Source organism: Pangasianodon hypophthalmus, chromosome 17 (genome assembly GCF_027358585.1).
Source record: "Pangasianodon hypophthalmus isolate fPanHyp1 chromosome 17, fPanHyp1.pri, whole genome shotgun sequence".
NCBI lineage: Eukaryota > Metazoa > Chordata > Actinopteri > Siluriformes > Pangasiidae > Pangasianodon > Pangasianodon hypophthalmus.
In genome coordinates this window covers 13,835,743-13,858,727 of record NC_069726.1, presented here as the reverse complement: position 1 = coordinate 13,858,727, position 22,985 = coordinate 13,835,743, and the positions used below count along the sequence as shown (strand labels likewise).

General features: G+C 37.2%; 1 protein-coding gene across 31 annotated transcripts in view; it reads left to right on the top strand.

Moving 5' to 3' along the window:
- Nucleotides 1–22,985, top strand: part of dlg2 (discs, large homolog 2 (Drosophila)) — a 229,147-nt gene that overhangs the window by 100,931 nt on the left and 105,231 nt on the right. Inside the window, exon 1 of one of the 31 annotated variants that reach the window (XM_026941666.3) lies at nt 282–17,022. The exons of 29 other annotated variants lie outside the window; for them this stretch is intronic. In XM_026941666.3, coding sequence (XP_026797467.1) covers nt 16,945–17,022 — 78 coding nt within the window. In that variant the 5' untranslated portion in view covers nt 282–16,944. Of the gene's footprint in view, nt 1–281; nt 17,023–22,985 lie in introns of those variants that run through there. One more of the 31 variants, XM_034312885.2, reaches the window with a different exon arrangement.

Genomic DNA, 22,985 nt, shown 5'->3' with positions numbered 1-22,985 from the left:
TATAAATACAATTACACAATTATACAATTATATAAATATTTTGTAAAATTAATTATTTATATAAAAATATAATTTATATAAAAAATAACATAGAGTATATACTGTGACAAAATAAAATTTAAAGATTATCCATAGTCAATAGCTGGGGCTATGCTAAATTGCCCTTAGGTATTCAGTGAATGAATGAATGAATGGAATGTAAAAAAATTGAAATATTTTTATCAATAAAGTATAATACACAACAGACTGTGCAGGTATATGAAAATAATTCATGCCGGGGTTGTGTGATGACGTTACTACTCAGAAGTCATTTATTTTTGCATAACCTCATGTTCTGGATTGTTATTCTGCTTATACCGCAGCTATTTGTCAATTATTACGATGTTTAAAGTATTAATGAACATCACACATTCTAAAGGTTAAGAGTTAATGTTGTGGAACGTCTATGAGAGAAGTTAGTTCCTGTTATCACTTACGTTGTATAGCCATGATAAATAGTCATTCCCTCACCAGCATCCCTCTCTCTCTCTCTCTCTCTCCCTCTCTCTCCCTCTCTCTCTCAAAAACCACAGTTTGTCATTGTACAGAGAAACTGGAAAGTGTAAACTCTGCCCTGAAGATGGGGAACGTAGCAAAGCACTGTGACTGTTAGAAAACGCTTACAATCGAGACTCCTTACGAATATTTAATAAATGTCTCCTAACAAAAAACTTCACTACATCAACGATTATGCATTTTTCTTTGTTAAACAATAGCACATTTTTTTTATTATGTAGAGCATCCACTGGTCATGCATACGCAAGAATTGGCGAGGGACTCCAACTCCCAGGCATGTTGCTTACAAACATATCCACTTTGAACTTCAATTCCCAGCACACACACTCACTGTCATGTTCACAGTCACCCAGTTTCTGATTACAAACACCTGGATTCAGTCACCACTCACCACTATATAAGCACACACCAAACAGACCCTCAGTGTTCTTAGTTCCTGATGTGCCAATCCTTGTTTATTGATATTGACATTCTGGTATTTGAAGTCTACTATTGTCCTTTGTTTTTTGAATTCTGCTTTGCCTTGTTAATTCTGATTGCTGATCACCTGACCATTGCAAGGTTTTTGAGGCTGTTTTTTGGCTCATGATTTTGGATTGTTTACAACATACTTTCATTTGCATCCCCTTCTGCCACATGACCCTGTCATACAAGTCTTTGTGATTGAACCATTACTATAGACACAATAAAATTTTAGAACAAGTACATTAATATTAACCTGTCGTTCATGTTACAGACGAGCCATGCAGTTATTTAAAAATAATGCACACCTTCTGACCAATCAGATTTGAGAATACAACTGTGTTCTGGTATAATATATTGTCATAGGGTGAAACATATATATATGGAATATATTCAATAATCTAAATGAAAATGGTGTGCCTGGCCTTAATGGTAAATCATTTATTTTATCAAAATATCGTCACATATCCTCTCTCCATATATGCTTTGCTTGTGTGTCAGGTGAAACACTCCCATCTTTAAATCTGTCATCACCAGACAAGCCCAGTACGTTAGGTGGTGAAGCTATGATGGCTCTAGCTCATAAGATGTGCAGTTAATCATTTCAAACCTGTTTCCTTTTCAAGAGTTCAATCAACCTATAGCCACAAAGAAAGTCATAATTCAGCGCTTCTTTTTTTAATTTATTTATTTATTTATTTTTAAATTTCCACTGGGCCAAGCATAATGTGCTTACCAGACACAAATGGCTGTAGCTTCTTCACACTTTTGCAACCTAGGCGTGTTTCTTTAGAGCACCGAGTGTCATGGTGAAAAGAGAACTGCAGTGGGATGAGGTGAGAAACATTTGAAAAGGCTTCTTTCACAGATTGATGGTTGTTGCCATAGTGATAGTGTTAACAGGTCTCAGCTCTTTTGGATTGGATGTACATGGGTGGGCACAGACCGACTTGCTAAATTCTTTCTTCAGGGTAGTGGTTTGATGGCAGCTTTAAAAGGAGGCACCCTGAGCTGTGTGTCATCAGCCAGTTTCTAAGAAAAGTGACAGAAACATTTATCATCTGTTGCTATAAAATATACAGTGTTGTGTTGTATTGTTATTTGTATGGAAATAAATAGAAGTCAAGTGAAATATTGCTACAGTGCTTGCTAATGCTTTGTACATCTCCTCTCTCTCTCTCTCTCTCCCTCTCTCTCTCTCTCTCTCTCACTCCGTGATCACACAGCAGATGCTGAGAAGGTCACAGCTAACAGAAGTAGGCACTGTGATGCATCTTGAATACAAACTCATAGACTTTGTGCTTCCTTAGCCATGAAGAGGAAATCTTGACTTTTTTTAATCATGTCACAGATTTTTATTATGTAACAGACTTTTCTAGCAGGAACAACCTGTCATGTGGTTTTGCAAGTTCGAAGTATGAATTTTCAACATGGCCTTTCTGGATGAATCAGGTGATAAACCCACTTCATTTAGCAAAGCTAGCATTTTTTTTTTATTTGTAATGCTTTCCTGAAGTTTATTCACCAAGAAACACAACAACTGAGCACACCACATTCAGTTTCTCATCTTTCTGTCAGAGTAATGTCATTGAAAAAACATTTTGGTTCCCTAAAGAATGTTTTGGTCTATTTTGGAACTATTTGTTGTTGCCACAATAAGCACAAATTATTATTTTCCATCACAAAGATTTGTCCACAAAATGGTAACATTTATGATGGGCAAAGTCTACTATGTTCACTATGGTCCATCAATCAATAGGGTCTTTAGTGAAAAACCAAGAAAATGGTTCTTTAATTGCATATAAAGACACTTTTCCTGGACCTTAATCATTTCATGCATAAATTGTTTAAAACCATATCTGGATAGTTTATTACTTAAAATTGCATCTCATATTATTTTTTCTAAAAAGCACTTATATTGAAGAGTAAATGGATTTTCTCTTGTATAGGAGTAAAAATGGAGTGTAGGAGTAAACTTTATTTCAGAATTTTTTTTTAAAAAAAATCTTTGTTTGTAAACAAAGATTCAGGCCTAAAACATTAATATTCCAGTCTAAACTATGTTGATGACCACAATGATAAAAAAAATTAATTTGTGAGCAAAATATAACAATATTCTTTGCATGTACAAAAATTTTGCAGGTTAGGATTGTTGCATGATGCAGCTGATTTCATAGGTAAAATATTTTCAATAAAAAAGTATGAGTGTACAGTAAAGTGTAACAACAGCGAAAGACAATACCCCCTCCTAGCCAACAGAGGTCACTTTCACCAGAATTCTAGTTTAGTTGTTCACTTCCAGTTCTATGGACTATAAAAGAATGATTTCCAGAGTCTCATTGCGAAGTCTTGCCAATCTTTCCAACTGTGTAAGTTCTGAACCATATTACTTGTTGTTGACTTGTCTGCGTATGATTAGCCCTTGCCTGACAGCTCCTTTGGATCATCTCTGTCTGTCTGAAGTCTTGTCTTACCTGATTGAGTTCTTACTTTTTCCTGCATTACAATTTTGCAATGTGAAAAAAACCCCTCTGCGTATGCGTCCTCATGCCTCTACCTGAGTCTAGATTGTTGCAAGACAGAAGGATAAAATGCCAACAATAATGATCATAGTCATTAATTTATTTCACACTGGAGATTTACTAGCTCTCCCTCCTGCCTTTGCAACCCCTGACAGCAGTTACTTAGTAACAGGTGCATCCTAGTGAAAGGATTTTAATAATCAAGCCTATAGCTTGGTGTGACCTTGTTATTTGAACATTTCTACCAATGCTTGTGTGTGTGCCTTGTTCGTGACTGTGTCTTCACCCTGCATCGCTAATGGCTGTGTGTGTGAGCAGGTATGACAGGGTCTCAGTGTTCTGTCAGGTTTAGGTGATAAAGGTGTCGGTGTGACAGTGTGCTGAGCTCACATTTTCTGGCTCTAGAAGGAAGGAAACATTTTTGTCATTGTATTTTGCTCTGTTACTTTTCTGATTTCCTTTAATTTCAGTCATGATGGTTTACGCATTACCACAAAGGTGAAAAGAGAGTTCACATAGTTGGGCTTTTTACCAAGTTAATTATTATATGAAATTCATTTACTTTCTGTGGTTGTTTGGAATATTTATAAAAATTAAAATGCATTTGGCTTTTCAGGGTACAAATTAAAACAAAAAACAGACATTCAGGGCTAAGACTAATGCTTTTTTGCATTTTTGTCTACCACATTATACTATAGTTAAATATTGAATAACACCTCAAAGTGCAGACTTTCAGCTTTAAATTAAGGGTATGCACATCCAAATTAGGAACATTATAGGAATTACAGCATATTTTATATGTGGCTCCCCTTTTTAAGAGACCAAAAGTAATTTCACCATTGGCTGCTCAGCTGTTCCATAGTTTCATTATTTCATTTACAAGTGAGCAGATAAAATGTCTAGAGTTGATTTCAGGTGTGGTATTTGCATTTGTGTTAACTTTCCGTAAGTCCAATGGAACTGGTTCCTTTGTATTTAGTGATGATGTGACTGCTGACAAAAGCAACAGGATGATTTCTGAAGTGTATAGGGCTATATTATCTGCTCAGATTCAGCCAAATGCTTCAAAACTCATGGTGCTTCACAGTGCAGAACCTTTTTAAGGTAAAGAAGTGGAATGTTCTGCAATGGCCAAGTCAATCACCAGACCTGAATCCAATTGAGCATGCATTTCACTGGCTGAAGGCAAAACTGAAGGCAAAACACTCCAGAAACTGAAGAAAAAGGCATGACAGAGCATCACCATGGGAGAAACCCAGCATCTGATGATGACTATGGGTTCCAGACTTCATGCAGTCATTGACTGAAAAGGATTTGCAACCAAGTATAAAAATGAAAGTTTAATGTATGATTATTTTAGTTTGTTCAGTTACTTTTGGCCCCTTAAAAAAGGGGGGACCATGTATAAAAATGCTGTAATTCCTACACCGTTCAACCAATTTGGTTGTACATTCCCTTAAATTAAAGCTGAAAGTCTGCACTAACCTTGGTAATGTTGATTATTTGTACTGTGATAGCCAGTAAATATACAGTTACTTGTCCAAAAATGTATGGACCTGACTGTATGCAGTTTTGCACATATTAAGTCTGTATTATAGCTGTTTACAGGGATACTCTATGACATGCACCAGTACAATGAGGATTTTGTTCCAAAAGGATCTAGCGTGTACAGTTATGTGCCAACACTTGTCTCCTTTCCTGTCATGCTTTCTGACAGAAGCACTGGTATCACCTGTCTTTCACTCTTTTATCGCTCTCCTGGGCTGTGAGTTGTACCTTCTTCATTTTATCTTCCAGAGAACACCTGGGGAATCAAACCACAGACCCGGCATTCATTCTCCACATCTTCTAATGAGGCCCCAGTTCATGCAATGCAGTGCAAAGCTGTTCTCTGCTACCGGAATTACACTGCTTTAAATATTACACTTCAGTGCTGTCTCAGTTTTAAGCATGTTTGCATTTATAGTTTACTTCACTTAAGTCAAGTCACCTTTACTTATATAGCACATTTAAAGACAACATGTCAGTCATCAAATAAAATGAAATAAAACAAATAAAATGAAATAAAACAATAAAACATTAAAAAGCATTAAAAGACAAAAACCACAGATGATATAAATACAGGATAAAACAGAAGACTTGATACTATAGACCTTAAAAAGACTCGAATGTCTTTTTTAAAACGGGTAAGTGTACCATAATCTTGGACAAAAGTAATCTCTGTGACAAAAGTCTGGTAACCTTAAAGTTCACCTGAGGAACTTTTAAGTGGTAAGCCATGACTTCTTCTTTCATACTAAATATAAGGTAACAAAGAGGCCAGATTCTTTGGGGAAGATTAGTGAATACACAAGTGAAATAAGACAAAAGTATGCTTACCATCAGAAATAAGGCAATAGCTATAAAATAGCTACACATCTGAGAATGCCCATATCCAGGATCAGGGCAATAATTAAGAAGTTTAAAACAATCAGAGCTGTAATGTCTTTGCGTGGAAGAGGACACAAGAGTATTTTGCACAGTAAGAAGAGTAGCCTTGCTGTCTGGGTAGGAGGAATTGTGTTGCTCTGTCCCCTGCCAGTCAGACACTAGCCAATCATAGATGTCTGTGAGCTCATGTATGTGTAACAGGGCAGTTAGTACTTTTCTCTGAGTGTGTTCAGGAGGCCTGTGATGAAGCGTGAGCTGCAGTTTGAAAACATGTGGTCACTTCATGTGTCTCAGAGGAGTACAGAATAATTGCTCTATTTTCCCCATACGATACTGTATGCCATCTTGCCAATGGACTTTGGTTAGTGAGTGTTAGTGTGTATCAGTAACCTGGCAACATTGTGATGTAGGCTGCATTGGAAGCCAATCACAAATTGTTTTGTTAGAGGTATGTACCTTCATAGAGATCAAAACACTGCCTCATAAGACAACTGGCAGCAGACTTTTGTTTTTGACACACATATGGACCTTATGATATAAACTGGGTGAAAGTCCAGCTACTTCTGCTAAAAAGCTACATCTGGGATGTGGGTGAATTGTCAATGATCCAAAAAAATCTGTCCAAATCTACAAAAAATGGCCACAGAGTCTTTTGTTTTTGACATTTCAGTCCAATGACCTAAACCTGACCTGTGGTGTGAGCTGAGGAGGAGAGTGAACAAGCGAGGATCTAGAAGCCTGGTGGATCAGGAGAGATTGTGTACTGAGCAGTGCTCTCAGATTCTCTGCAGATTCTCCAATGTCATTATACGAGAACACTTGGGGCCGTTTGCAAATAGAAATTGCAAAAGGGGTGCAAATACTTATTTTCTTAGAATTTCTTAAATTTATATTTTCATTGTGAGATTAAACAAATTAGCCAGCAAGACATTTTATAGCCTTTTCTTTTTTCTTCTCCTATAATTCTGGAGCACAGTAGCACATTAAAAATGTATGTTGCAGCTGTAAAGGTGTTTGAAATGTGAGCTTTAGAGATTTCAGAACCATGGAGAGCGCTGTTAACCGCCTCCATTATCTGTGTGTGGGTGTGTGTGTGTGTATATGCTCGTGCTCAGAGAGTGGGCTACCAACTGTTCGTCTGTTTATCAACCTGTTACCACATAATAATACACAGCAAAATTGCTCCCAAACCTTCAATCAGAAAGAGTCAGAAAAAGAAGTATCCCTTCATCTGTTGTCAGTCACAATAACCACAAGAAAAGTCTTGAGAAATCCATTTGGTGTATTTTCTTTACTAATAGCAAATATATCTGCAAAATTGGTTTTTATTTTGCTGTGGTCATTTAGGTATGTGGGATGAATAAAAGTAGGCTGTAAAGCCAGCCTTTTAGGATTATTAAATGCTACTAGGTTTGTGTGATATAATGATTTAATCGTCTAATACATGATATTACACTGCCATGATATCCAGTAATGTTTACACTGATTATACTGTATTATTAGACCTTTTGTGGGAGCTTCTCAATGTCAGAGTACGATTGTAAGAGTTATCACTCAAAAACACAGCAGAGAGTCTTTTTCTCTCCAATAAAATGGCAGATGAGCCAATGGCATATGTTGGTCCCGCCCCTTCCCCTCGTATCACATGCTCTAAATTAGACTTGTGGAGTGCCTTGCTTTCTGTCTCACACTGTCTGTCACAGCAACTGAAAAATGTTTTCATTTCATTAATAGGAAATAAAATCTATCAGTGTAGGTTCATTTTAGCTAACATTAGCCAGGTATACTGTATAGTTATCATCAGTTCGACAGGTTTGTCAACAATCCAAAAATGTTAGGCAGAGACAAAGTAAAAAAACAGGTGATGGTCGAGAAAAATGGTCATGAACAGTTGGACACTGATTCCGGCATGGACATGACAACATTATTAATTAGGGATGCCACTGAAAATATTTTGGCCAAAATTTGGAGAAAAAAAGGCTGGAAAAAAAGGATGGTTAGGATATTTTTACCTAAAAAGATTAAATTGGCTTAAAACTAAGTGTCAGATCTAACACTTTACAAATAATGCTAATAGTAATGTTCATTAGAAAGTGTTTTTTTTTTTGCTCTCCTGCACCGATCAGCACTGTTAAGCACATTGAGCAGCAGCAGAACAGTAAGAATGTCGGCCATGTTGACAGTATACAGCAAATTTGTGAAAGGTATTATACAGAAAGTGTACTGTTATGTTTTTACAGTTTGCCATGCATTACTGCAGCTGAGTTTTTGCACTTGCCACTTCCCACATTGTCCTGAATTCAGATTTCTTTGCAGAATCCATTACAGTGTTGTGTCTGTTGTTCTCTTGGTAGATTACAGTAAATCTTTAATTTTTCTACACAGTAATCACCAGAGGGCTGCACAGCGAGTAGCACTGCCACCTTACAGCTCCAGGGTCCCAGGTTCGATCCTGAGCTTGGGTGATTGTCTGTGTGGAATTTCCCATGTTCTTCCTTTGTCCATGCGGGTTTCCTCTGGGTTCTCTGGTTTCCTCCCACTTCCCAGAAACATTCATAGGTGGATTGGCTAAGATAAATTGCCCGTAGGTTTGAATGAGTGTATGAATGTGCGTGTGCATGGTGCTCTGTGATGGCGCTCCCAGACTCTGTTCCAGTATGACCCTGACAAGGATAGAGTGGTTACTAAAAGTGAGTGAATGAGTAAGAAATCACCAGAACAATGCCAAAAAAGTGTAACAAAGAACGCTGCAGTGGAAGCCATGAGTGCAACATTGTGCCAGATGCCAACTCCCCAGCAGAATTGGACTCTGTTTGTGTGCATTTGCGCTGCACAGTAGCCTATTCCTAACAGACGTCGCAAACTGTCTTTGGTTGCAATGACACAAAGTCATGTTAAAATTGCATTTTTTTTCATTTTGTTTTTTTTTTTTTTGTTTTGTTTTGTTTCTATCTCTCAGATTGCTTCTAAGCATCTCAGTGTACTCTCAGCTCTTTTATGTCAAACAGGGAGGGAAGGGTATGGTGAATCCGGATGGTAGTGTGTTTCTAATGAGTAAAGGGAAATTGAAAGCAGTGAAACCACCTGTGTGGTCACTTTGATGTGGCCCTCCTCTAGCCTTTAGCTAGTGCAAGTCTTTAACTGAATGTTTGTTTGTTTCCTGCTGTCTCCTTCTGCTCTGCAGGACTTGTGAGGTTTACAGTTCTTAGGAACAAATTGAGCTCCAGGTCAGTGTTTAGCACTACATACTTTTAGAGTTTGCCCACACATACAGAACACAGGCTCAGTGTGCTAAAACTACAAGACTGCCTGAATGTGTGGGGGTGAGACTAAACGATTATACTGAGACTGATCTCCAACTTATCCACAGATTCCAGCATCAGTGACCTCAAGTCATTTTCACAGATATCAGCTCAGGCTGTGGCATCTGTATGAGTGAAATAGTAACACCTTAAAATGCATGGGACTTTTAAAACATTTTAACCTGGTTATACAGATCTAACATAATTATTTTTAAAACATTAAATTTAAACATTTTAAAAAACATTAAAGAATTTAAAAAAAAAAGAAGTACAATCAGATGGTCTATAAATAAATCTAGTATTAAAACATTATTGTAGCAGTTATTTTACATCAGACCACCTCCACCTAGGCTGTAGTGATGGTGTCAAGCTCATCCTGTTATGTTTTTTTAAAAGAAATTACTTTGGTTCCATTTGCCAGGTTAATGTGTAAATCTAAAACCTCGTTCCTGTCACATGGACCAACAGCGGTGCATGTGAGATGTATGTGTAATATGCTGTTCATCTCTATCTGTACTTCTATATTATTCCTCCTTTTCCTGCTCCTCTTTCTTAAGTGCACTTTCCTATCTCTACCTAAGTGCAGGTCAACCTCATTAGTTGGTCTAGAATGTTCTGTATTATAACGTCATTTAAATGCAGCTACCCATCGCAGACAGATTTTTATATGAATGCCATGTACTGCATGATGTTTCTCATCGTTTGTAGGTGATATATATAAAACGCTGATATATAATTGATTTTAAAACTCTCACCTTGTGTGATAGTCTGTACATGCAATATATATGCTATAAGCATGAATATTTCTGTAGAGGAAAGAAAAGAACATAGTCTTTTTCGAATACTTAGAATATTTGTGGAATGTTTGTGTATTTAATATACGATATACAATTTTCACCTAAAGTTTAGATACACGTACTTGTGTTGTTTATGTTGTTTTTATGTACTCTTTTCCATATTTTAGAATAATAGTGAAGACATATAGACAGTAATATAATGGTAATTTTCAATATGTTAATCAGAAAGTTCTTCTTTCTGATTGGCCAGCCAGTGTGCATTAATTCCTTGTATCAGGATGTCTTCAAAGTAGATTTAATCAAAAACGTAACCACAGCTCTAAAACAATGTGCCTGATGCTAACAAATTGGATTGTAAGCAAGGCAACAAGCATAAATAACACTTTTATTCAAGACCTGTATTTATACTTCACTATCACCATCATTATATCAAGAAAACAATAAACGGTGCACTCTTTTTCACATTATGCTGTTCTTTGCCTTTGCTTCAGCATTTATTTAACTATAAAAGTACATTTTGTTGGCTGTTATCTCTTATATAGAAAAAGGAATTATGCAGCGACCAAAAATTGCTGAACAAATCAAAACTGTTTTAGATGGTCTAAAGTAGAGTTGATAAAAGAAAATGTAATGACATCTCCCCCAGTACTATTGAAGCTCCCCCATATGCTGAACATTTCTTTACATTTTTTTAAAATAAATAAACGCTTCTGTATGTATCGACCTCAGTATTTATAATTTTATCTGGTAATGCGTGTGTGTTGACTGGGGTTTATGTGGTTCTCCTATTCAGGAATGTAATCATAAAGAATAAGGAAACATGACGGGGCATGCTGTTAAAGGAAAATGTTATATGGACTGACATAAAGCATGTCCCAAAAGCCAACATTTATATTTTTATTTATTAAACAATAACACACATACTTTTTTAAAATCAATTTCTAGTTACATTTAATGTTGTAGAACATCCTGTTATTACTCACATTATGTTCTTTCACCTCTTTCTCCTTCTCTCGCTTGTCACATAACTGAAAACCTGCAAAGCACAAACTCCTCTGTCCTGAAGAATCTCCCCATGGCGTAAAACTTAAAGGAACAGCTTTACCTCACAGTGCTGACACTAATTGAAGTCACTTTTTAAAAATCCGTTTCTTATTAGTCATAGATTATGTGCAGCATCCACCATGTGGATGAGTTCTTGCTATAGGAACAATAACATATTATAACAAGTGCATTAATATAAAGCTGTGATTTGAATTACAGTGCTATTATTGTACAAGCTCCTGTTATAGAAAATTAACCAATGCCTTCTGACCAAGCAGAATTGAGAATTCAGCGCTGTGGTATGAATAAAAAAACTCATGACCCATAGTAGGTGGAAAGTCCAAGGGCGCTTGTGTGAAATACAATTCATTGCTGCTTATGTAACACAGCTCACTTCTATCACCTGGTGTTCAGTCTATCCCTGAAACAGCACTGAGCTGAAATCTTGCTCTCCAAATGGTTTGACACAGCCACCATAAGCAAGCTTTTTTTTTTTTTTTTTTGAGTCATAACTCATCTCTGTGTGATATTATTCTGCAGAAAGGGTGCTCTGTGTATTAGCACATTTCTGTAATGAGTAGTGACTGCCTGAAGTCTTTCCAATGAGCTGGCACAGATGGAATATGTGTTGCAGAACAGCTGTATGGATGTCACTGAAGAGGATTCTGGGTAATTATGGCACAGACCTATTACCTACTTGTCAGTATTGCGCCATGGACTGGTAGTCAATGCCAGCACCTTATTCATTCATTATGCTGACATGATTGTGTGGAGGAAATTTCACTGTGCTTGCAATGTGTGAGAATCAATACAGCTCAGCTGAAAGTCACAGTCTGTTTATCAATAGACTGTAGGTCACATCATATCCAACATTATAATGAATCTCTTCATGCATCAATCATTAGTGTTGTTGTAGTGGCGTGAATAATCGCAATAACGTAATAATGTAACTTATGGGAATTATCTATATAAGAGGTCTAAATACAGTTAAAAAAAATCATTATTGTAATGATAATGGTCATATGACAGAGTATTAGTTATGCTTGGTGCTAAAGTGCTTGTGTTTAATTGGGCCTTTTAAAACAATGCGTGCCTGATAAATTAAAGTGGAGGCTATTTAAATGGCACACTGAATGCAAATGAGAGTGGCCCTTAGGCAGCAGCGTGAGAGGTGGAGGGAGGCAGCAGGAAACATTTACAGCAGTTCCTTAATTAACTTTCGCTGAAATGGTGGTTCATGGTCCATTCTTTTCTGATAAAAATTCATGAAATGAAAAATAGTACAAAAAAAAAACAACATATACACATATGATGCTCCCTCACTATTCATACTCCCTCAAAAGAATTTAATTACATTATAGCCGTACTCCATCTATCTTAGAATATGGCTGTAGTGTAACAAAATAAAAAAAAAAAACATTCTGAATGCATTGTATGTCACATGGTTTGTGTTTAGCAACACAGGGCAGTATTACTTATTCATGGAGTTCACCTTTAATCCCAATGTCTGTGTGAATAAATTACAGTCTTTAAGTGCCGTCCTTATCTACATGAACCACTCGTGTATTGTTGCCTGGTGTAAATTTGGATAATTGCTTGGCAGTCTAATGAGATACTTTTGAAAATTGGTGGTATTATTATTATTATTATTATTATTATTATTATTATTATTAATGACAGCCAGGTTGTGTGCAGAGCCTGTAGTAAACCAATTCAGCCCTCAATATGCCTCTCAGTAGCAGAGGATTTGTGGTGTTATTTTCATTAGTTATCTCTCCAGTATACCCAGACCAATATGCATTGTGTTTCTCAAACAATTTTTTCATAATGCTATCATTTAAATTATGTAAAATACAAAAAAAAAAAAAAAAAAGGAACAAAAAAAAAGATTTCCTTCATATACTCACTGAAAAACTGAAAAAAAAACCCTTATTGAATTTATTTTATTCAAATGCGTACGTTGGTTCCACATGATTGAATTGAGGTACATTAAAAGAATTTGTTTTCGTACTTTCAAAGCCCTGAATAAAATCAAACACTGCGCCTTCACCCAAGCTCAGGATCAAATCGGGTTGCTGGTGTTGTGTAGAGGCACCATTACCCACTTCACTGTCATATCAAACATGGTTTAATCAGGTCAATTTGATACTATAGTCACTTCTTCCCATCAGTGCCAACATCCTCGCAAGAATTTATAACATATTTGGATCACATTAATATTACATAAATTGATCACACTCACTCTACATAATTTAATAAACAACAAATATATGTATACCAATCAGCCATAACATTAAAACCACCTGCCTAATATTGTGTAGGTCTCCCTTGTGCTGCCAATACAGCTATGATCCCCCAAGGCATGGACTCCACAAGACCTCTGAAGGTGTGCTGTGGTATCTGGCACCAAGACATTAGCAGCAGATCTTTTATGTCCTGTAAGTTGTGAGGTGGGACCTCTGGATCGGACTTGTTTGTCCAGCAGATCCCACAGATGCTTGATGAGATTGAGACCTGAAGAATCTGGAGGCCAAGTCAACACCTTGAACTCTTTGTCATGTTCCTCAAACCATTCCTGAACAATTTTTGCAGTGTGGCAGGGTGCATTATCCTGCTGAAAGAGGCCACTGCCATTAGAGAATACCGTTGCTATGAAGGGGTGTACTTGGTCTGCAACAATGTTTTGGTAGGTGGTATATGTCAAAGTAACATCCACTGCCTCCGCTGGCTTGCCTTCTTCCCATAGTGCACCCTGGTGCAATCTCTTCCCCAGGTAAGCGACGCACACATGAACCAGCTCTCCACATGATGTAAAAGAAAACGTGATTCATCAGACCAGGCCACCTTCTTCCATTGCTCCATGGTCCAGTTCTGATGCCCACATGCCCATTGTAGGTGCTTTCAGTAGTGGACAGGGGTCAGCATGGGCACTCTGACAAGTCTGCAGCTATGCAGCCCCATATACAGCAAGCTGAGATGCACTGTGTGTTCTGACACCTTTCTATCATAGCCAGCATTAACTTTTTCAGCAATTTGTGCTACAGTAGCTCTTCTGTGGGATCGGACCAGATGGGCTAGCCTTTGCTCCCCATGTGCATCAGTGAGCATTGGGCGCTCATGACCCTGTTGCCACTTCACCAGTTGTCCTTCCTTGGACCATTTTTGGTAGGTACTAACCACTGCATACCGGGAACACCCACAAGACCTGCCGTTTTGGAGATGCTCTGACCCATTTGTCTAGCCATCACAATTTGGCCCTTGTCAAAGTCAGTCAGATCCTTACGCTTGCCCGCTTCCAACACATCAAATTCGAGAACTGACTGTTCACTTGCTGCCTAATATATTCCACCCCTTGATAGGTGCCATTGTAATGAGATACTCAATGTTATTCACTTCACCCGTCAGTGGTTTTAACGGTGCATCCATTATTGATTTGAATTGCTGACTACTTGCTGACTGATGTGTACTGCTGTATCCAAGATTTCTCCATGGGTCTCAGTGCATTTTATTAAACTCTGTATTTCATCCTATTGTCAATCTTTTCCCCAGAGGCTCTCAGACATACACCTGTTCTTCTTAGATATTTTCTCAAATGTAATACCATTCACCATGTTTCAGGACTTATCTTACCTTATCACGGTAAGCCATGTGTTTAAATACATCACTGATCTAGAATAATTGAATTCCGTCAGTGTAAGCTTTATTGTCTCCTGATCTGATCAATATCTGATCTGTGGTACATGAGCAAAATTAATAATAGGATGGTAAAGTGAACATTTAAAGAGACATCAGGATGTGTTAAGATAATATAAAAACAGTGATGGGTTTGGAATAATGTGTCTTGATCTGATTTGCATTCATTTTGATTGCACAATCCTATGGACATGACTACACAAGACCCCAGCTCAGGCTGCTTACAATTAAGCAGATGTGACCATCTTGTCTAAGTTTAAGTATATCCATGTAAACTAAGTATATCAGCTTTAGTAAATCCTTTCGCCAAATGCTCCTCCTCCCAGCTGTTACTCTTCCAATTAATACAAGTTCATCTAGGTTCTTATGCATATTCTGTGTCTACTTTAAAACACCTTAATCCATTGTAGCCTTATATTAATCTTTTTTGGTTGTTCAGCAGGTGATATCTGTGTTAACTGTGCACTCATTGTAATACATTATTGTTTCTATAGTAACAGGTAACACACATGGACTTGTATGGTGGACACTCCACATAATCTATATCTAATTTAAAAAAAAAAAAGATAAAAAATTTTATTTAACAAAGAAAAAAAAATGTCTAGTCATTCATACGGTGAAGCTTTATGTACTGAGACGTTTATTTAACATTTATGGAAGGAATCTCGACTGTGAACGCTTTGTAAGTAAGTTTTCCTCCACGGGAGTCTTCAGGACAGAGAGCTTTGCCCTTGTTGGTAACATAACAGGCTGTGTTTTTTGTGTTCTTAACATCAAAAGAGAGGAAAAAAGAGGCGAGCAAGGGAACAACTGTTTATAGCTTTTAGAACATTAGTGATATCAGGAATTAACTTATTTTGTGGATGTTCCACAACATTAGATGTAACCATAAATATATAAAATGTATGATAACTTGTTTTTAATTTAATAGATAAAATGTAACAGAGGACAAATTGCTGTGTTATAAGAAGAACAAAACATTTCAGTAACTGCTATATTAGGAAAATAATCAACTTCCAGTCATACCAATTCGGTGTTTGTTGTTTTCCTATAACTGCATGGCCTGAAGTGTTTTATTCATCTTATTTAGGTGAAAATAAATCATTGTAAACAAAGCTTTGTAGACTGTGTAGCTCTGAAACACAGACATTGAGGTAATAATTATAATATGCCTTCATTTATATTGTGTAACTATACACTCTGGTCATGATTCACAGTACTGCATTCATGATTCAGTTCAATTAAACTATCAAAATTTCAACAAAATTTGAATGAAAAAAATTAGGACTAAAAAGGTGGCTTTTTATTACTGTATAATAAACAGTGCAAAACCTAATATTAATATTAATTATATATAAATGAATATATAAAACTAAAAACTGCTATGAACAGAGGTTTAATATTGTAAAGAAAATGTACTACAGGTTCAAATAAATTCTCCCCCAAATTTTCATTGAATAAACAAAGTGTCTCGTCTGGGGACTTTGAAAATGATCGATTGAAACATAATGAGCTTCGTAGCAGAAATAGAGCTCCAGAGTCGGCTAAAATGCCCGATTTTATGGAAATGAATGTCACATGGAAAAGATGTCTCTCTCTCTCTCACACACACACACACACAATACACACTGAAAAATGAAATTTTCAATGGCTCTCTGACACCTACTTTTATGATCATTACTTGTCATTTTTCCTGAAACATTATAATAGGACCAGTTTTATGATTCTTTTATAGAAAATGTTAAAGTGTGTGACTGTATTTATGCCCTGGTCATTTAGCACCTTGATGGTTTCCTTTATTTCCTTTTTGAGAACTAAGACCAGCAGAGTGTGTGTGAGGAGTACAGAGGACTCTGGAGATACTTCTAGTGTCTTGCCCTCAAGTCCTACTCCTACGGTCTCTCTCTCTCTCGCTCTCTCTCTCCCTTTCACTCACAGTCACACACACACTCTCGCTCTCACCTGCTGTGTGTATGTATAATATTAGTGAGGGTAGAGCAGTGTGAGCAGCTCCACTCTCTCTCTCTCTCTCTCTCTCTCTCTCTCTCTCGCTCGCCCGCGCTGGTTGCTGCTGATGCTGGCGACTGCACCAGGCTGTTTACTCATAATTCATACGGAGGGATTCTGGCCTGATCCACTATGCTCGCCTCCATCTGGTACGCTAAGAAGCTGGGACGCAGGCTTGTGCAGAACGCCAGAAAAGCAAAAATGCAGAAGGTAGGGATGAGGGGTTGATGCTGTAAGTTTACATGCGCTGTTGCAAACTCTGGACATTGATATGACTTTATTTGTAGTGCTTCTTTAGAACTACTTGAATGTGATTGCTGATTGTGATATATACTGCTGTTTAACGTATGATATCATGGTTTTTTTTAACTGATGGTAAAGGAAAGGCTCTGGATATAAAGCTATAATCTTGGATTCAGTTTAAGTTGGTTTGATTGTCTTTTGGATTGTAGAAGGATTCTGAGGGCTTAGTGGGACCTCTTTTTGTCTCGTGTCTGAATGGGTTCTCATCTTATTGAGCAAGGGTGAATGTAATAAGAGCTGATCTGAGGCTCATGACCTCAGTGCTTGTGATGGGGTTTATAAGGATCTTTATCTTTCTCCTGAGCTTACTCTCTGTCTTATAGAGTTTTCTAATCTTTACAATGATTTGTTTAAGCCATATATCATTGATTTGTGAATTGAGTATCTTGAATCTCATCATGCCCAAAAATTTGTGATCCAATGAAGAATCTCTGTCTATTTCAAAAAGTTATTCGGCTGTGTTAACAAGCTTATTAGCTATTCATGCTGCTACCTGAGGTCTCTCCCTCAATGTGCTAAAAATATCAGTTGTCCATTTCCCACCCAGTAGCTAGTTCTCCACATTGCCTGACTACCAACACATTCTTTGTCCAAGATGTGTGAATCTTCTCAAACTGCTGCTCATGCAACATCTTAGGGCAGCTAAACGTGCTTGGAGAAAAGTGTAACCTTGTTCTGCACCCATCATGACTAATAATATTTTCATGTGAGGTGGTCTATAAATAAGGAATAAAACAATAATTGGCATGCTGTTATAGGAAAATAATCCATGACGGGGTGCTGTGATATGTCCTGAAGCATTTTATTCCTTTTAACCCACAGCAAATTATTAATGAACGACATGTTGTGCTTTTTGATAGTTATTTTAATGTTTAAATACAAAGAGACAAGTTAGTCGCTGTTATCACCTATGTTATAGCAGCTATAAAGAGTCATTTTTTTCCTCTCTCTTTGAAATCGGTAAGAGAAAAACAAAAATGCAGCTTGTCATGTTACTGAGAAACCAGAAAGCTCAAAGATCTCTGACCTGAAGACTCTATCATGGGGTAGCACTTTCAGACCATTACAAAAAAAGCTGACACTGGAGACTTTCTGTAAATGGTAAATAATCATTTCCTTACAGTAAGGTTTACCTTATTGATAACCTCCTTGTTTACACACTGCATTGCATCCAGAATGTCATATTTGCACAAAACAAATATTGCACATTATACATATTCTATATTTTTATTTTATTTTAATATATTCTTATTTATTTATTAATATTTAGCACACACACATATATTGATAGATACATCTGTTCCTTTTTTAAGGCACTTTGCTCTTTTTCAGATGTTCAGATGTGTGTTTTACTCTCCATTTATACTTTACTTAGTAACTGTGTAAACTGTGCCATGACAATAAATCTGAATCTTAATCTTTTCAACATTTACAAATTTTTTTTTGTTTTTAAACCAATTTATTATTATCCTTAGATTATGTCCACCATACAGTACCTATGTCCACTCTTCTGACCAATCATACTCCAGAATTCAACACTGAGAATTCAGTGGGCACCAAGACACATTGTAATGAAGGTTTGAAGGACTTTGAATCTGACATGGCTGGACTGATTCCTGCTGGTGTTTATTGCATGTTCCTTAACGCATGCAATTCTTCTGGCCCAGGCAGCAGTGCCAGTTGTGTTCTGTCATTGTCAGGTTTGAAACCCCTGATCTCTCGACAGTAGAGCGAACACTTAGACCACTCCATTTCTTGGAAGATCTGCGTTCTATGTTATGTGTCAAAGACAAGAAAATAAACTGAGTGAGAATGCCTTCCAAGATCTCAACATCTGTACCCATATCTGAACCTAGGACATTTTTGTACTAGTGTTTGTTTTATCATTTGTTTTACTTGCAGGTTATTGTGTGTGTCTGTGATATGACTCGCTGTTGCTTATGTTTTTTTATGCAGCAATTTGGGCCATTTCCATTTTGTCTATATGGCAGATTTTATAGAAGACCTTACCACAAAGCAGTGATTTTGCTTGTGTCAGTGTGCTTAGACTAAATGGATCCTTGATTAGGCATCCTGTGTATGTGTGTGTGTGTGTGTGTGTGTGTGTGTATGTTGGGGAGGTATAGGTGAGATGCTGCCTGTCACGTTTATCTATTACGCTGATTATGTGCAGCATACAGTTTGTGTGTGTGTGTGTGTGTGTGTGTGTGATTGAGTATATGTCACTGGTTTGCTGCAGCTGAGAGTTCTTGCTTGCCTTATCACTCCCTCCAGCAACAGGATTCAGATTTCTAGCACTATGCTTCACTTCCCTCTTCTCACACCAGTACCTGTATCTATAAGGAAGTTCCTTCCTTGTGTGTTTGTGTGTTCTTCATTATTCTTTATTGAAACACCTTGCTAGTTGTTGCCTAGCAACCTACAATTTTGGTTGAAGTAATCAGTAATCTTTTTGTCATTCTCTCTCTTTCTTTCACTCATACACACCCACTCACTGTCACTCTTACTCATACACACACCAGAACGTTACACGTGAAGAAAAGAGCTGTTGATTGGAATCTCAAGGATGTATCTCATAGCCTGCGTGCTAACGAAGATTCTCGCTTCATACTTGAACTTCTTCAGGACATACATCACACTTTGACCTTTCTCAGAAGTGTCTTTATATGATGACTGTGGCAGCAAGGTTGAAGGGCCACAGTATTTACAATTACAATTAAAACATTTACAGTTAAGTGCTAATTTGATTTCTGTTCTCAGAAGCGCTTTGTAAAATGTGGTCTACAGTGAAAAGTGGTTTTAAACTTTTTCTGTTTGCAATATTAATCTAAATCTTTACAAAAATTAACCATGCTTTTTTTGTTTTGTTTTTTGGTGCAAAAGAAAACCCTTCATGGTTCGTCATTGTTTTAACAATACTTTACTCACCAGATTCAGCGTTGCCTTAAGTTCAAAAGTATTGTCAATATTTACGCGTGGAAAGTTTTCAGACTTGATTTACGCACATGCTTAATTAGATTTTTTTTGGCCAGTTTGTTGAGATTATTAAAGTGACTTGTGTGTAGTTCATGCTTCTGAGGTTGCCAGATTTTTGGTCTTAATATAACAATGCATTCCACCCTTTATTATTCAACTGCTTATAAAATAGCACTTGAGCCAGCTAGGTTTGTGAGATTGTGTGCAATATGTCAGCATCTTATTGCACCCCCTAATTATTGCTGATCGACGATAATATCGCCTTTGGCTTTGGAGGAGTGCAGGATGCAGCGACACTGAGGGAGGAAAGGAAGGGGGCGTGGCCAGGCATACATATATATATATATGTTATGTCATTACAGTGAAAAAATAAAATACCAGAAGCTGGTTGCTAGTCAGCTGTAGCTGCTAGTCACTAGCATGAGATTTTTTTTGATTAATTACGTGTTTACAAGGTCAGTATTGCTTGCAAAACAAAAAAGTCATTCCCCATACTATCGTCAGTCATCACAAGCCTAGATCCAGCACATCTTTTTTTCTGCATCATGAACTAGAAGTACAGTGGCAGAAAGTGTGAGACTTAAGCAAGAAATACTGTATCTGCTGTTGAGAGCAGCATGTACATCAATAGATCAACAACTGCTTGTGTTCACAGTTTAAGGTAACTATGAAATATTAAATCGAAGTCATGAATTTTTACATGCAAAGCTTCTAGAGCTTCATTTAGTGTGTGCTGCCCTAGAGCTGTGCTGACCCATCCTGTATGTGATTACTGGGGAGGAGACGGTTTGTCTCGGATGGAGACAGATTGTCGGTAATGGCTGCTCTTTCATTAGGCCCTGGCACAAGGCCACTGCTTGCGTGCTTGTCTGTGTTTATAAGAAGCTGGCTGTGAGAGTGTGTGAGGTTCGAGATGGTTCTTGGGTGGGGAACTTGCTAATAGCCCTATAACAGCAGTTCTTTCCATCTTTCTGCACAACAGTTAAGCAGGCAGTCTCTCCTGATGCATGCTTTGGGCAGTGTGGATTGTAGTAAAACACGGCTTCAGCTCCATTAGTCATGGCTGTAGCACTGGTTTCACACTCTTTCCATTATTGCATTATCAGAAATGCCACCTCAGTCATTTTTCTTATATGCCAATTGCCTCCTGAGGGAGCAAAAATTAAAATGTTAAATTATTAAACGTTTTACTGCTATGCATGAAATTCACATTATTATTCTCATCACCACTTCCAAACGAGATTTTTTTAAACTGACCTTTCTTAGTTATTGACTTTAACTTCCACTTATTTAGTATTATTTAGATAGTTGAATGCACCTCTGTGGGATCAATGGTTTAAAAACTGCTCATGTGGAGCCACTGATCTCTGACCACAGTAATTAATGTTAAGAAGATAAGGCAAACTTCTTCCTCTTTCTCACTCCTCCTTGACCTCTGCCTCTCAGGTGCAGTTTCTTATACGTGCCTGGGGTTTTAAGCCTTTTCTCTGTCCTTTAGTGTATTCTTTTTACAAAGCACAGGTGCTACTTTAGGTGAGAAAGTGCCATTAGTGTGTGTGTGTGTGTGTGCGCGTGTGTGTGTGCGTGTGCGCGTGTGTGTAGTTATGAATAAATCCAGCTCCTGCACTAGAACAAATCAATATTAAGAATGTGAAAATGGAAGACAAAGCATTGAGTGAGAATAGATCAGCTGAAACCTCCTACACTTTAAAACAAATGGAGACTAAAATGAACTTTAAAGTTTGGCGGCTTACTGTGATTTTAAAATCCGTCGAGAGGAAGAGCGGTTTGAAGGGTTATAGATTTATTGAGTTTGTGATGTCTGCATCTCCTACATCTCCTTATATTTCCTCAATAAAGTGGCACCCTACTGGAATTACTGTGTGTCAAATGCATCTGAATAAATATGATTTTGTGGATAAATAGAACTGACAGGAAATCCGTTCAATTCAGTTTTATTAGTGTAGCGCTTTTAACAATAGACATTGTCACAAAACAGGTTTACAGCGATCTAGATGTAGATTTAGAGCTCTAATGAAAAAAAAAACCTCCCAGAAATAACATGAGGAAGAAAGGCAAACAGTACTGAGTGTGCTCAAAGGATGTTCAGTATGAATATATTGTAAATTAAAGTCCTGGGATGAGTACAGGACAGTGTTTATGATTACAGCAGCAGTTCTTAGGTACAACCCTACAGTATCTAGTTGAGGTTATCCACTGAAGCAAGGCTGAGTCTTAAGTCTTACTGGCATAAATTGTTTTTGCACTCTTTAGGGTATCCATGTAGAACCATCAGCAGCAGTAGAAATCAGCATTCACACTCTCAGAGACAGACTATTTAAATCATATGAGAGTAAAATAAGGGAGTTTGCCACTCCATGAAAGGTTGTGGTAGTTCTTTGAGTGAAATCATTTCACCTGTCTTGGCAACAAAAATGAAATCTATATTTCTATATATCTATAAAAAAAAATTAAGGTGCTTATGAACAAATATGAACTGTTTTGTAGCTAGAATCAGTCTGTCCACCATCTCTGACAAACTTTGCAAAGAAGAAGCAATTCCATGCTACAGAGGATATGTTGTCTTTTTTTTTTTTTTCATAAAAGTGCAAACTAAAATCTCTAGTATTGTGGCAGTTTCAGTAGTATTGTTAAATATCAAATCATTACCTTAAGAACCGAAATTGTATTGTATCATGTGGAAGTCTGGAATAGAAATGTTTAAGTCTTTGGTGCTGCTACTGCATTGAAGTAGAGAATGGCGTCATAATTTCTTTGAAAATATGTCAAATGTGAATTATAATGCAAAAAAAATGTTTTGATCATTACTGTGAATGTTATATCTCCCAGGCCTGATTAAACGTCTATTTCGATGTTTTCTGTTTGAATCATTT